At 45.5% G+C, this 16,046-nt stretch overlaps 1 protein-coding gene across 2 annotated transcripts in view; it reads right to left on the reverse strand.

Moving 5' to 3' along the window:
* Positions 1 to 16,046, reverse strand: part of GNB1 (G protein subunit beta 1) — a 57,050-nt gene that overhangs the window by 20,230 nt on the left and 20,774 nt on the right. For both annotated transcript variants that reach the window (XM_081955043.1, XM_081955044.1), the window contains exons 2-3: positions 1,824 to 1,931; positions 133 to 171 (exon numbers count right to left, since the gene is read on the reverse strand). In XM_081955043.1, coding sequence (XP_081811169.1) covers positions 133 to 171; positions 1,824 to 1,880 — 96 coding nt within the window. In that variant the 5' untranslated portion in view covers positions 1,881 to 1,931. The remainder of the gene's footprint in view (positions 1 to 132; positions 172 to 1,823; positions 1,932 to 16,046) is intronic.

Below are 16,046 nucleotides of genomic sequence, written 5' to 3' on the forward strand. Positions count from 1 at the left end.
TAGGCAGGAAACCCCACACTACTTCAGAAATTTTGAGCTCCATTGTGGTCATAAGTCAAGGAGCAACTGTATGCCATTTTTATGGGACACAAAACGCTTTGATTAAATTTCTCACACACACACAAACCTTACCTGGGCCAAAGTAGCGTCAGCACAGGCTTTCCTAGCATCCTGCAGGAAAGAAGAAAAGAACGTGTGAATGCTTGCAGAGGAGTAATAGCTAAATGGATGGGGGGGGGGGAAACACCCACATTTCCCCCCTGCTTCTCTTTTAGAACGACCGTTCGCTGTCCTAGGGCTGCGTCCCAAAAGGGAAAGGGCACAGGTAAACACCTCTCGGAGGAGGGAAGCCCTTCTCTATTTATCGGAAGCTTATAATCTGGCTAAGAATTCAGAAAGCCTATTAAGAGCCAGCCGCATCTCCCTTGATCAAATGGCAAAAAGAAAAGAAAGAAAGAAAGAAAGAAAGGGTGATTAGGATGAAGGGAAGGGCGGGTGGCAAAAGGTTTTCAGACAAGCTAAGCCGGATAATCTCTTTTATGAAACCCCTTTCCACTGGGCATCGCAAGCGGCATCAATTCTGCACAGTGCCCACGTTGGTCTAAATGTTAAAACAGCCGCTCCAAATGTGATCTCGTTACTCGCGGTTAGGGGAGGGAATTCCAGCACGGATTTCAATCCGGCGGGGAGGAGATTTAAATGCGATTCTGCTGCTTGGCCGGCTTGAAGATAATAGAATTTAAGGCAATAGCGTCTGGTCGATAATCAGGTTTAGCTTCCCTTGCCCTAATATAGAGCAATAGTTTCAATATTCAATATATAGTAGTTCCTGTATCCAACACCTTTTAAGATGTGTGGACTTCAACTCCCAGAATACCCCAGCCAGCATGGCGGTTGAAGTCCACACGTCTTAAAATGCCAACGGTGGGGAAACACTGCTTGAAAAACAGTAGATCTGAAATGCAGAAAGAACTTTACCAAAAGCTTCTGCCGGATTTTGATCTGCGTATATTTGGGGCGGTCATTCTGTGTTACCTATGAGTAATGCGGTGGCCTAGCGGTCGAGCTCTCGCCTCACAATCAGGAGGCTGTGATTTCGATCCTAGGTAGAGGCGGATATTTCTCTCTCTGGGCACAATGAGAAATCTATCTGCTGGAAAAAAAAACTCCGCTCTGGTGACAGGAAGGGCATCTGGCCAGTAAATGTTCAGCTCCATTCAGTTGCCCAAGACACCACCACGCAAGGGATTAGGGGGTCTTTAAAAGATGATGATGATTCTGTGCTACCTACAGTGGTGGGTTTCTACCGGTTTGGACCAGTTCGGCCAAAGCGGTGGTGGTTTGGCAGCCTGGGTCGCTGGAACCGGCAGCGACCCAGGCCTGCCACACCCCCAAACTGGTTCTCCGGGCGGCATTGTAGTCGCCGTCATCTTGTTTTTCGCTTCTGTGGATAGCAATTTTTTCGCTTCTGTGGATAGCCGTATTGTACTTAGTAGCTTAAATATGTCACAGGGTGTAACAGATGGTAAAAAATGGACTTAAAGAGTAGGAAAAAGAAATAGAAGGGGGGGGGGGGGAACCAATTTCAAAGCCATTTTTAATGTGGTGGTTATCTCAGCCCCAGGGTGCCTTTCTTTCCATACAATTATTTAATGTTAATGTTTTTTTTTTTCATTTTAATGAAAACACCTGTCAAAATCCAATTTTAGAAATCCCCCCCTCCTCCCGCCCCGCTCTCCCATGCCTAATCTTTGAAAATTCTATAAATCAAAGATCTCAGGAATATTTCACTGAAGGAGGAGGGGAAACAAGTTAATGCTTACTCTGATTTGGTTCTTTAGTTGTTCAGCCTCCTGGCGTAACTGATCGAGTTCACTCATCTTCCCGCGCTAAAGGTGTGCAGCTTTGACACTCCTTAAAAGCTTAAAAACCTGCAAAATAGACAAAGGAGAGTTTGACTCAGTTAAACTTTTGGTCATCTAATAGGGAACGAAATATTTATACCGGCATTCATCCTAAAATCTTGGGCTAAGTTCAAGCAGTTCTCGACTTACGTCCACAACTGAGCCCAAAGGTTATGCTGCTAAAATGAGACATTTGTTAAGTGAGTTTTGCCCCATTTTACGACTTTTCTGGCCGCAGCTGTTAAGGGAATCGCCGCAGTTGTTAAGTTAGTGACACGGTTGTTAAGCGAATCTGGCTTCCCCATTGATTCTGCATGTCAGAAGGTCGCAAAAGGGGACCACGTGACCCAGGGACGCTGCAACCGTCGTAAATATGAGTCAGTTGCCAAGTGTCTGAATTTTGAACACGTGACCCGCAGGGATGTTTCACACGGTCGTGTGAAAAATGGTCGCGAGTCCTTTTTTTCAGTCCTGTTGTAACTTTTGAACTGTCACTAAATGATCTTTTGTAAGTCGGGGACTACTTGTAACACTGAATTATACAACATTTGTAAACTATGCACTCTTCTCTATTATTATTTTTCAAAGACTGCAAAGGAGAAAACAAAGTAATAGAAATACTACTTCCCGTTATTGATTTTAGATATAGTTCTGTATGGTTTTTTTTACGTTCGCTCTTGAATTTTCCTTTGAGAGATAGAACAGAACAGAAGGCAGAACAGAACAGAATAGAATAGAATAAGAACAGAATAAGAACAGAACAGAATTCTTTATTGGTTGTGTGATTGGACACCCAAGGAATTTGTCTCCGGGGCATACCTTGTGTGTCCAATCACACTTGACCAATAAAGAATTCTATTTTGCTCTGTTCCTGTTCTATTCAAGAGTGAGTCTAAGGGGGGGGGGGGGAATATAATCTATAAGTATAATTCAATTCTTTTATCTCAATGAACCACTTTTAGATTTGCCCCCTTTCAGGTTTATCCTTTTTATTCCTCCCCCACCCCCAAGAGAATAGGATCACTGCATATATAAAACATCCTGTCTTTCAAAAAACAGCAGCCTGTGGAAGCAATCCCAATTGGCTGGATTTATTCCAGCTGTTTTCCCCAGATCTAGCACAACCTCTCCAACGAGACTGGAAAAAAACTTGTACAAAAGCCTGTGAAATGCGGCAGGACTTTTGGATGGCAAAAATCCCAATCTTTCCGTGTTCCCAGACCCTCAAACTCCCAAGGATCCATCCGGGCTTCCAGAGCTGTTAAATGTTGTTTTAATTTCACTCACCAATTTCTCCCCTTGCACTCCAGAGTCAGATCGCCAAAGCTGATCCGACACCGGCAAACAGATAATATTTGCAAAATTACAATTTATTCTCCCGGCATTAGCGTTCAGACAAGGTTTTGTAAACAGTTCGGAGCCAACCACCATCCATTGATTCTCCATTGATCAGCTACGTCATGGTGGAGCCAATAGAATCTTTGGGGAAAGGGGGGGGGGGAAGAACGGCCCATGGCCAAGTCCTCCTTTAGCCACATAAACTCAAAAGGTCACACTTTGTGGCAATCTCTCTTTCTCTCAGACACCCCCAACATTGTGGTTCGAGGTGAAAAAAAGGGGAGGGGAAGCATTCTGAATCAAGTTCTATATCCGTGATGGTGAACCTATGGCATGCATGCGAAGCCCAGCTGCAATGCGCATGCCCGCCTCCCACCAGCCAGCTGGTCTTTGCATTTCTGCTACACATGCAGGGGGGGCTCATGGGGATACATGCATGCTCGCATTGCATTTTGGGGCCTCATGCAGAGCCCCTGCACCCCATTTTAGGCCTGGAAAGCCTGCACCAACCTAGAAGACAAAACGAGGCGCATGGGTGCCACACAAGCCCCCCCCCATGCCCAGTTTTCAGCCTAGAAAGCTTCCTGCAACAACCTGTGCGGGGGGGGGGAGGAGCTCACACATGCATGTGGGGGGGCACACATGGGGGAGTTACGCATGCATGTGTGGAGGGGGGTTTGCATGGGCATTGCATTATGGGTGTGGCCGCGGGTGCCGGCTGTTGTAATCATGCGCGCGCTTTCAGCACGCAATGACAAAAAAGGTTAGCCACCACTGCCCTAAGTGTGCAATAATTTAAAATAATTTTACAAGAGCTACCTCAGTCTGAACCGGCAGTGACGGCTACACCCAGAAGCATCTCCGAAGTTCTGGATTGCCAGATCATTGCTAATGCTTCCTAATCTCCCGACTGGAGTTAGCCGTTGGTGCAAATCCAATTAAGATGATGCCTGGATGATCTTTAAGTCTAGCCTTTGTATCCCAGGGGTTGTTTCAAGAACTTAACCCCAGGGAGAAAGGACCACAGGGCGGAGTTGCGGGGCAGCTCCTCCTGTCTTGACATAATTCAAAATAGTTAAAAGAGTCTATGAAGATTCTTGTTCAACCACATCGTGGTTGTCTCAAAGATGCCTTTTTCAAATCATGTTTGAAAACCTTCTCTTCACTAGACTAGCCATGCCCAGTTCTTGCAACCGTTCTTGAAGTGTGTTTTAGCCTCCGGTCCCTTCATCATCCTGGTTACTCTCCTCTCCACTTCTTCTACAGTCTCAACATCTTTTTTTTTTTTTTTTTAATATCGTGGGCACCAAAGCTGGATGCACTATTCCAAGTGTGGCCTTACCAGGGCATGACAAATCTAATGAATGGATGAATGCTTTGCTCACAATTTCAAATAGTCAAAGGTCTAGTAGAAAGCATATTTAGATGCCCATTCATGATTCAGCCACGTGGCCTGACCAAATTATTTGGTCTTCCTCTTTTGGACAGAAAGGCATTTTTTAATAGCCAAATGGCTAAACGGGGGCAAACAGACTCCAATTGCCATTTCAACGGTCACTTGCAACAAACCAAACCAAGAATCAAGTCAGCCTGGAAAATATTTTCTCGGTTGTATTTTACCCAGCAAGCTTTCTTTTTCAATGGTGCTGTTGTACCCCACAATTTAAACCATTTTTTTTTTTTAATTGCCTCTTAGCCCAAGGATGCTACAATCAGAAAAAGACCGAGAAAGGATTTGAGTTATAATCAAAGAATGCTTACCCAGTATCTTTGAAGTGGGGCTAATTTACTTAAACTCACCTAGTTAAACTGCTGTAAAGCCACTGAATTTAAATCCTAATTATTCGTAGGTGACTGTGCTGTGCTAATATTCACAGCGACAGTTTTATCTTCAAACCCCACAAAAGCCGCCAAAAACAGATTTCCCTTCGAAATGAAATTAAAATAAGCGCTGTTCGCAACCACAATTAACAAGGTAAAGCTTAATAGGGGTTGCGGTTGCAACTTCAGTGTGTGTGGGAGGGGGGGGGTGTCTGCGCCAGCCCACCTGTACCAATTGCTGACTCCATTAAACACCATGCTAAATTTCGAATTATCGAAAAGACTGGGGCTTTGATTAATTATCTGTATGCGGCAAATCGTAACACTGAGGTTTTTGCTGCCAAAAAGAAAAGGGGGGGGGGGCGCTCTTGTGATTTCCCCAGATCAATCCCCAGGCACCTGAGGGCAGGACAAGAAGCAATGGGTGGACACTAATCAAGGAGAGAAGCAACTTAGAACCGAGGAGGAATTTCCTGACAGTTAGAACAATTAATCAGTGGAACAGAAGTTTCCTCCAGAAGTTGTGAATGCCCCAACACTGGAAGTCTTTAAGATGATGTTGGATAGCCATTTGTCTGAAACGGTATAGGGTTTCCTGCCTAGGCAGGGGGTTGGACTAGAAGATCTCCAAGGTCCCTTCCAACTCTGCTATTGTATTGTACCGTATTGCATAATAACTTGTAAAAATTGTTTTATATTGAAAGGTATTCCCCTCGGATCCCGTTAACTGGGGATGTCTTTTTCAAGGGGTGTCCTTTCGTCAAAGAATTCAGAGGTGAGGTTTCCAGCATTTGCTTACGGGTAGTCCTCGACTTACAACAGTTCTTCTAGATCAAAGTTACAACGGCATTGAAAAACAAGTGGCTAATGACTGCTTCTCACACTTACGACCTTTGTGGCATCCCAGTGATCGAAATTCAGATGCTTGGCAACAGGTTCATACTTATGACCGTTGCTGTTTCCCAAAGTCACATGTTCCCACGATGGCGACCTTCTGACCAGCAAAGTCAACGGGGAAAGCCTGATTCACTTAACAACCGGGTTGCTAACTTATCCACTGCGGTGATCCACGTAACAACTGTGTCGAGAAAGGTCGTAAAGTGGGGCAAAGCTCACTTAATAAATGTCTCGCTTAATAACAAAAATATTGTGCTCAGTTGTGGCCGTAAGTCTTCGTCTCAAGTTGGAGCTTAAAAATAAATTGAAACGGACCCGCCGCTAACAACTTAAAATGAAGAAAATCAATAAGACACCAGAACGGAGAGGAAGAAGCCATTAACCTGATACAAAAATAGAAATGGAAGAGGTTGGACAAAAAGGAGAAGAAAAGGACTCAGCGCTAGACCTGAAGAAGACCTTTTCCCCAAAGGAAAGATTCCTCACTTTTACAAACACCTAATAAGCTTCCCCCAAAATAGATTTTTTACAAGATTAAAAATATCTATTTACCCGATCAAGAGAAATGTGCCATCAGTTGATAAAAGGTGGCTCCATTAATCCGAAAAAAATCAAATTCCAAAATTTCTGAATTGTCTCCAAGGTCAGCCCCATAAAGAAGGCCTTTACAGTGAAGGTAGTCCTTGACGTATGACCACAATCGGGACTAGAAAGTCCACAGCGACGGAAGGAAGGAAAGAAGGAAAGGAGAGAGAAAGCAAGAGAAGGAAGGAGAGAGGAGTGAAGGAAGGAGAAAGAAAGCAGGGAGGGAGGGAGGAAAGAGTGTGAGAGAGAGAAAGCAAGAGACCGAAGGAGAGATAAAGGAAGGAAGGAGAGAAGAGACAAGGAAGGAAGGAGAGAGCAAGAAGGAAGGGAGGGAGAAAAGAGTGTGAGAGAGAAAGCAAGAAAAGGAAGGAGAGATAAAACAAGAGGGAGGGAGGGAAGGAAGGAGAGAAAAGACAAGGAAGGAAGGAGAAAGCAGGAAGGGAGGGAGGGAGAAAAGAACGAGAGAAAGCAAGAGAACGAAGGAGAGATAAAGAGGGAGAGAGGAAGGAAGGAAAGATTGATTGTAAATTGAGGACTACCTGTAATCTAACCTACCTAGAGGCTTCATAACATGAACTACCTTAACCAAGTTATCCTCACCCAGGAAGGGCTGCAGCTGATGGAAGGAACCAACTGTCAGGGCGGCGTGAACTTGACCCCGGAAGAGAGCGACCCACTCACTGCAACCTCATTTTCTCCTGGGAGATTCCCTTGGGATCCCTACATGGGCCGATCCCTTCAGCTTTCCAAACCAAAGGCAGACATCTCATCTCCCCCAATTCACAATGGGCTTGAAAGCTTCAGGATTCCTTGGAGATGCCATCCAAACGCCTGGCCCAACATTTGACTTCTCGGAAACAAAATGCTCGCTATGAATTCACTTTTGAAACCTGGGAGAAGCCCAATCTGCCTGAACAAGGAACCAAATAACGTTAACAAGGCAGTAATATCCAGGGATAGTTTTATTCCCCTCCCTGCATACAATCAGACAGCAGGAAAAAGTATCCCCCATTAAACCAGTTAAAGCAACAGCACTTAAACTTATATACCGCTTCACAGGGCTTTTACAGCACTTTCTAAGCGGTTTACAGAGTCAGCCTCTTGCCCCCAACAATCTGGGTCCTCATTTTATCAACCTCACAAGGACGGAAGGACGAGTCAACCATGAGCTGGTGAGGATCGAACTCCTGGCTGAGTCAGCCTGCAATACTGCATTCTAACCACTATTATAATAATTCAATGATGTACAAGTAATCCTCGATTTACGACCGCAATATGTGATCACATGACACACACACACAAAGGACACCGCAACCGTCGTAAATACGAGTCAGCTGCCAAGCATCTGAATTCTGATCACATGACCATGGGAACACAGCAATGGTGATTAAGTGTGAAAAACAGTCCCAAGTCACTTCTTTCAGTGCTGTTGTAACTTCGAACGGTCACTAAACAAACTCTTGTAAGTTGAGGACTACCTGTGTTGGAAATAATTTCTGTCAAGTCTTTTGCTTCACCTCAAAAGTGGTTAGGAGTGTCAAATCCTATGTTTAAAATAGAAAAAAAAATATCGTTTCCTTGGGGAAATCACATGCTTTCGTGTAGGTATTAAAGAATACAATGATTCAAACATGATTTAGCATAGAGGTGTCAAACCTGCATCGGCACATGACGTACAGGGAATTTTTCCCCCTTCGCTAAACAGGGCAAGGGTGGGGCCTGCACGTGATGCAACTGGGCCGCGGGGCGCGAGTCACAACTTTGACACCCCTGATTTAAGCACCTTCCTCTGGATCTGGGGTCAGCAACCTGTGTGGCTCTGGAGCCGCATGTGGCTCTTTCATCCCTCTGCTGCGGCTCCCCGTCGCCGGTGGGCTCCACAATGGATAGGGCTTTCGGTTAGGACAGGTAGAGGAAAAAGAGGAAGCCGTGCTAGGAGGAGACTCTATGGTGGGGGGAGCCAGACTTCCGGTCAGGAGAGGAAAAAGAACGCTGCGCTAGGAGGAGACTCTATGGTGGGGGAACCAGACTTCCGGTCGGCTCCAGAATTGAACGGGGGGCTTCCGGTTAGGACCTTTGTAGCTCTTTGAGTGTTTAAGGTTGCCAGCCCCTGCTCTGGATGTATGCCTGTTAAAGAGGCAAACGCTTGTTTTTAGCAGATGCTTAAACAGTGATCAAGTGAATTACGGTGGAGAGGGACTTGAAGTCAATTTCTTTTCTATTTTGGAGTAACACCTGGAAGGAAGCATTCAACAGTTTGCACCTGAATTCTTTTCTGTCCTGGAAATTATGAGCATCCATCCAATTCTTGCCCCTATTCCTGGCTACCACACTTACTGTTTTATTGTTCAGATTTAGCAAAGTCACTTACGCCGACACCAATCTGTGCAGCTGATTAAACCTCCAGGTGTTTGGGTGATCCATTTCAACCAACCCACGGCAAGATGACCAGTGGTCTGGCTTTGATAAGCTTCACTTTCCTGCTTTTTCCTCCATATTTATTATCTTCCTGGGTGTGCTGCACTGCGTTTCTAATTTCCATGAAATCCTCTTAGAAGTCCTGCTACCTGGACTCCCCTTCCGTAGGAGGTACAACGTTTATGAAACTTAAAAAGTCCCAATTTGTTTTGAAGCGTACAGGCGAGAAGGGGAACGGCTCATCCCTCGGAGACCAATTAGGAACTGCGGCTGCCGACGCATCTCGGATTAAACATTCAGCCTTGACGTGTTTAATTTGTATTAACCAGTGGGTAAAATAGGGGTTATGAAAGCATGAATTAAAACCCTTTGAAGCTTTCCTTGCATGACACTCTCCAACCCTCACTGTTGCCCCACCCTGCAGAGGGTCTAATGCAGGGGTCCTTAAACTACGGCCCATGGGCCAAATACGGCCCACCAAAGCAATTAATCCAGCCCACGCAGGACCACAAGGCTGTCCCGCCCACATCGCTCTGCCTACCTGCCGGCCCCCACCTACCTTCAGGAGGCCAGGAAAGCCAGAAATGGGATGCACAGAGGCTTCTGGAGGCCAAAAACGGGACATGTGGAGGCCTCAGGAGGTCAAATACAGGCCTCTTTTTGGCCTCCCCCATTTCCAGAGAGGGGGGAAGGGAGACACACACAGAAAGAAAAGTCCCTCATACACACCCCAAGGCAGCCACATCCCTTCACTAACCTGCTTTCCACCCCCAGGAGCAACACAAAGTATAAAGTTTAATTTGCATGTATGATTTGGACTGCAAAATTGGCCACGCCCACCCAGTCACATGACTACCTAGCCACATCTGGCCAGCTGATCCACCCCTCCCCCATCTGAGGGACCGTGAATTGGCCCCCCTGTTTAAAAAGTTTGAGGACCCCTGGTTTACAGCTTAATTCAGTATTTCTCAATCTTGGCTGTTTTCAGACAGGCGGACTTCAAATCCCAGAATTCCCCAGGCAGCTGGGGAATCCTGGGAGTTGAAGTCCACCCGTCTGTAAAATGCCAGGGCCGAGAAACGTTGGCTTAAGATATCAGGAGGAGTGTCGAACCGCCGAACTTTCTGATCAACAAGCTCAGCGTCTTAGCCACTGAGCCACCGCGTCCCTTAAATGGTCAATAAAAATACGACAAACGAGGCCATTTCTGGCCAGCTCGAAAGATCGTAGCGAGGTCCCGTTTTCGCCAGGTCAAAAGCACGAGGGCCGCCTAAAACATCTTTACTGCAGTCAAATCCCTCTTTTCAACCCCCAAAAATAAAGCTATTTATGGCTCCCGTGAAAAGAAGGCTCGCTCAATGCACAGACTGGTCCACGCAGCTAAATGCTGGTGTGAAACAATGCCACTGGAATTTAGAAAAGCTATTTTCACTCCGCGGGGCTTAATGTGGGGTGGCAACAAGCCTGTAATTTTAGCATTCCGTCTTAGAAGCAAAGAAAAAGAAGAAGAAAACACACAGGAGTGGGGTAAGGCTGCATCTTTGCAGAGCTGAAGAACAAAGGAAAACCAGTGTTTTAAAAAAAGCAAAATTCTTGACTCCAAACTCTGCAATACTTTGTTCAAGCCATTCAGGGAGCTGAAATGCAGAGTGTCTGTCTGTCATATTTTATTCTTAGCCTCTCTCTCTCCAACACAGATTTCTTCTTTTTTCTTTAACTTGTTTCCAATTATTACTGGCATTCTGGTTGCAGGGGAAGGGCGGGGTGAGCATCCCTTAGAGAGAACAAGGGCTTTGGCCAGATACTGTATATTAGCTAGACAGGAGAGGAAGTAGACAAGGAAAATGGGGTTTTTTTTTGGGGGGGGGAGAATAGAGGGATTTGATGCATCTGGATAGCAGAGGTTGTGTAGATGAGCAGCCTGGGCCGAAGGAGGGGTCAAACGCGTCATGAGTCCCTACGTGCCTACAACAGATCTTGAGTGCCTTTCTTATCTCCCGCTCATTTCCCTCTACTGTTAGTTGGCCAGATTCTTGTAGAGACCTTAAGCTTGCAATAAATCTTTATACTCATTTGAACTGCCCAGAGTCCCTACATGCCCGTAAGAGATCTTGAGTGCCTTTCTTATCTCCCGCTCATTTCCCTCGACTGTTAGTTGGCCAGATTCTTGTAGAGAGCTTAAGCTTGCAATAAATCTTTATACTCATTTGAACTCCCCAGATCTCCTGATTCCCCCCGGTGCTTGACGGGTTATCTCAAGGATGAAACTATGGTTACTAGTGGTTATTGGCCATGTTGACACTTTGGTCGTCTCTAATACTGGTTTGACAAAATTCAGCTGCCAGGACAGATCATATATCTTGAGTGATCACTCTGTGTTCTGCCTCATTCAGATGTTTTTCTTCTGGGTTGTGAGACAAAGGACACAAAGAGAGAACACACTTTTTTCCCCTCTTTGGGGGCTCAAAACTGTTCCTCTTCCCCCCCCCAAAAAAAGCTAAGAAAAAGCTACTGCAAGAAATGTCCCTTCCAAACCAAACACTCAAAAGATTTCTCTTTTCTTCAGATACCTCGAAGGATTACCAAATCATCCAAGTGATGGCAAATTACAAATTAATGTCCCAAATTCTGACTTTTTATCACTGCCCTCTAGTATTTGGAAGCCAAGTCTAGAATTCCAACACACCACCACTAAATTACGGGTAGTCCTTAACTTGCAACTGTTTTTTTATTGACCATTCGAAGTTACAGCAGCACTGGAAAATGCAACTTTTGACTGTTTTTTTACACTTATTATTTTTGCAGCTCCCCTGTGATCATGTGATCAAAATTCAGTACACTTGGCAACTGGCATGGACTTATAACGGTTGATGTGTCCTGTGGTCATGGGACTTCTGACAAGTGAAGTCAACAGGGATTCACTTAACAACCATCTGACTAACTTAACTGCAGTGATCCACTTAACGACTGTGGCAAGACAGGCCCTAAAATGAGGCAAGTCTAATAACAGTCTAGCTTAGCGATGGAAGTTTTTGGCTCAATTGAGTCAACAGCATATGTTTTAAAATATATAGTGTATTTAAGAAGAATGGGAGCTTGCTTTTACATCTCAAGGGGCCACGTAGATGCATTGCAAATTTTGTAAAAATTAACAGAAGAATAAACAGTTGGAAGGGACCTTGCAGGTCTTCTAGCCCAACCCATTCATTGCTCAAGTAGCAAAACCTATACCACTGATGGCGAACGTATGGCACGCATGCCACGTGGCGCCATATTTGGTGGCCTGCCAGCTGTCAGCTCCGGCGCACGCAACGGAGGGCCAGGAGAGGCCATTTTCACCCTCCCCATGGCTTCAGGAAAGCCTCCGGAGCCTGGAGAGGGGTTGCGCGGGGTGTGTGGGGTGGGGTGTCACGCGAGCAGTTGGGGAGATTGAGTTGAAAAGGTTCACCATCAATGCCCTATACTATTCTAGACAGATGGCTATCCAGTCTCACCCACAACTTCTGGAGATAAGCTGTTCCATTAGTTAATTGTTCTGGTAGCTGGAAAGTAGTAGAGTATCTAAATAGTAGATATCATACTTTGGAGACTTTATGGAGAAGACCCAGCTCTCTCAAGGCGGCTCTCTGCTGCTGGGAAAGACTGGGAAGAAAAGTGAAGGTGACCAACAGTGAGGACTCAGTTACGATGGTTATGGGGGACTTAAAGGAACAGGTGGGGGACAGACCACCCTAGAGAAAATCTGCTTATGTGATCTCAAACAACTGGCATGAATTTGATTGCAAATAATCAATCAAACCATGAAAATACATCTTTTATTCTTGCTCAATTGCAGCTAACCGCCTGAGAATAGCATTCTGAACAGAAGCTGATTTAGATACAGAAGTTGGAAGAGACCTTGGAGGTCTTCTAGTCCAACCTTCTGCTCAAGCACAAGACCTTATACCATTCCAGAGAGGTGGTCTAGGGTCTTTTCCCTGAGCAGGGGGTTGGACTAAAAGACCTCCAAGGTCCCTTCCAGTTCTATGTCCGGTCTGAAGGCAACTTCTGTTCCACTGATTTGATTGTTCTCAACCAGTTTCTGACCAGAAGGATAATAGCATCTTCTATGGTCCATTGATTTGGGATGCGGTGGCTCAGTAGCTAAGACACTGAGCTTGTTGATCAGAACAGTCGGCAGTTCAAATCCCTAGCGCTGCATAATGGAGTGAGCTCCCGTGACTTGCCCTAGCTTCTGCCAACCTAGCAGTTCGAAAGCATGTAAAAAAATGCAAGGGGAAAAAAAATGGGAACCACCTTTGGTGGGAAGGGAACAGCATTCTGTGTGCCTTTGGGCGTTGAGTCATGCCGGCCACATGACCACGGAGACGTCTTACAGTAACCTCTCTTTAACACCATCTCAAAAAATAACTACATTAACAACGGTGCCGTTTGATTCCCACTCATCGCCTAGAACAGTGTTTCTCAAACTTGGCGACTTTAAGTCCTGTGGACTTCAACTCCCAGAATCCCCCAGCCAGCATAGCATAGCTGGCTGGGGAATTCTGGGAGTTGAAGTCCACAGGACTTAAAGTCGCCAAGTTTGAGAAACACTGTTCTAGGCGATGATAAAACAAACAAACCATGGTCGACTTTCAAAAGTGTTCAACTTTCACTTCAATATTGAAGTTTTTTTCCCCCCAAAGCCCAGGAGAAAGAGTTGTCTTTGAACAAAGCAGCACTTTTTCAATTCTTTTAAATTTTTCAAAGGGTGTTGAAAGGCCCTGCCGCGTACAACCCAATTCTCCAAATTACTGGTTTGGACAGAATGTTCCAGTGCAAACGATTTGATGGCACAGCTGCAGGTTAGAAGGATGCTTTGGGTGTTACACATGCAGGCAAGGCCTCTCCGAACGCCCCATTTGAATTCAGATTCTGCTCGCCGATCTGCTCCATCCGGAAGAGATTTCATGGAAACAATCCAAAACTGAAGTTCAAAAGAGGCAGCCAGCAAGCTTCAGGTTTCCGTGTTATATGACATTCCAAGTACAGGTGTCCAGGCAGGGTATTTTCCACGAAGGGTTTTAAAGGATGGTGCGGTGCTTACAATGCAAAGTAAGATGGGGTTTTGTTTAGACAGGGCGGAAGGTAGCAAAATTGGTCTCCGGCAATTTTGCATGTCCAGAACAAGGGGGGAAGGATGGATTGCAGCTGGTCAACAGGAGAAATGATAACCCCAAAGAAAGAACTCCCGAAAAGCAGCATTCAGAAGAATGTAAAGGAAAAAGGGAGGAGGGAAGCAGGGTGAAAGAAAAGGTAGAGAGACACAAATAGAGGGCTGTATTTGTTCCAAGTAATCGACTGAAGTTTGGACTGTACACCTTTTCATTGTCATCTTTTAAAGACCCCATAAAGACCCTTGCAGGGTGGAGTCTTGGGCAACTGAATGGAGCTGAGTGTTTCCTGGCCAGATGCCCTTCCTGTCACCGATGCAGAGTTTTGCTTGGCAGATATATTCTCATTGTACCCAAGAGAGAGAAATATCTGCCTCTACCTAGGATCGAACTCACAGCCTCCTGATTGTGAGGCGAGAGCTCCACCTCTAGGCCACCACACCACTCTTGGATTGTATACATCGTTGCTGGGAATAGTCCCATAACGTAGTACGGGATGCTACGACTCGGGTAGAAGGCAAAAGCTTTGATTCAATTTTGGAATGAGGAAGTTGCTTTAGGTTATTGGGTGTTGGCACCTAATTAAATCTGGATGTCTTCACTGCAAAAGACGGTTTGGAGAACAGGAGAATTCCAGCCCCATTTTTGGAAAACACCGCTAACATGCAATGTGCCCCCATGGCAGGATAGTTTTATCCCTTTGACCCCAATGGGTGAGTTTTTCAGAAGTGAAAATTAACAACGGATACTAGAGTAAAAAACAGGCAGCTTAATAATGCCAGGTAGCTCTCAGCTGTTGTTGTTAGTCGCGAAGTTGTGTCCGACCCATTGCGACCCCATGGATAACACTCCTCCAGGCCTTCCTGTCCTCTCCCATCCTCTGGAGTCCATTCAAGCTCACACCGACTGTTTTGGTGACTCCATCCAGCCACCTCATTCTCTGCTGTCCCCTTCTTCTTCTTCTGCCCTCCATTGTTTCCAGCACGAGGCTCTTCTCCTTCTTCCTTCTCATTAGGTGGCCAAAGTCTTTGAGTTTCCTCTTCAGGATCTGGCCTTCTAAAGATCAGTCAGGGTTGATCTCCTCTAGGACTGACCGGTTGGACGGCCTTGCAGTCCAAGGGACTCAATGCAGGAGTCTTCTTCTCCAGCACCAGAGTTCAAAGGCCTCCATTCTTTGGCGCTCAGCCTTCCTTATGGTCCAACCTTCACAGCCATCCATGGCAATTGGGAAAACCAAAGCCTTGACTAGACGCACCTTTGTTGGCAAGGTGTTGCCTCTGCTTTTTAGTGTGCTCTCTAGATTTGCCACCGGTTTACAACAGTTAAATTTAGTGACTATTCTAAGTTACTACAGCACTGAAGAAAGTGACTTGTGGTTGTGGTCGTAAGTCAAGGACAACCTCTATAGTCTATATGTTGCTTATTGCCTTGAAATGACATACATCTTACCTGCTGGTTCTGTTATCTGAAAATATTTTGGGGGGCTCAGCTCAATGTGTCTCTTGGAAGAAAAGCCACCATTGATTCAGATGATCCCACAGTTCCATTGCGGCCGCCATAAAAATCTAAATGTTTTAAATCTTGGTGGTTTTCTTGCAGACATTTCATTACCCAACTAGGCAACACCATCAGTGCAAAACCTGTATGCAACCCCAAACATGGTGCCTTTTCCCCCCTTGCACATGTTTACCCGCCGTGATTCATGGGACGCGGAGAAACTTTTTCTAGCACGAAGGGTCCCGAAGGTTAAGGAAAGACACTGAATAGACTACGAGTCCAAAAGGAGAGAGATAATTTTGTACTCCTTTTGAATAACATTTGGACTTATGCCGAGTGGTGGAGCTCTGCCTATTTAAAGTAACACTTTCTCCTGAATACAGCTAGTCCTCGACTTGCGACCACAACCGAGCCCAAAATTTGTTGCTAACTG

This window comes from Natrix helvetica (genome assembly GCF_964273705.1).
Source record: "Natrix helvetica genome assembly, chromosome: 5".
NCBI classification, from domain to species: domain Eukaryota; kingdom Metazoa; phylum Chordata; class Lepidosauria; order Squamata; family Natricidae; genus Natrix; species Natrix helvetica.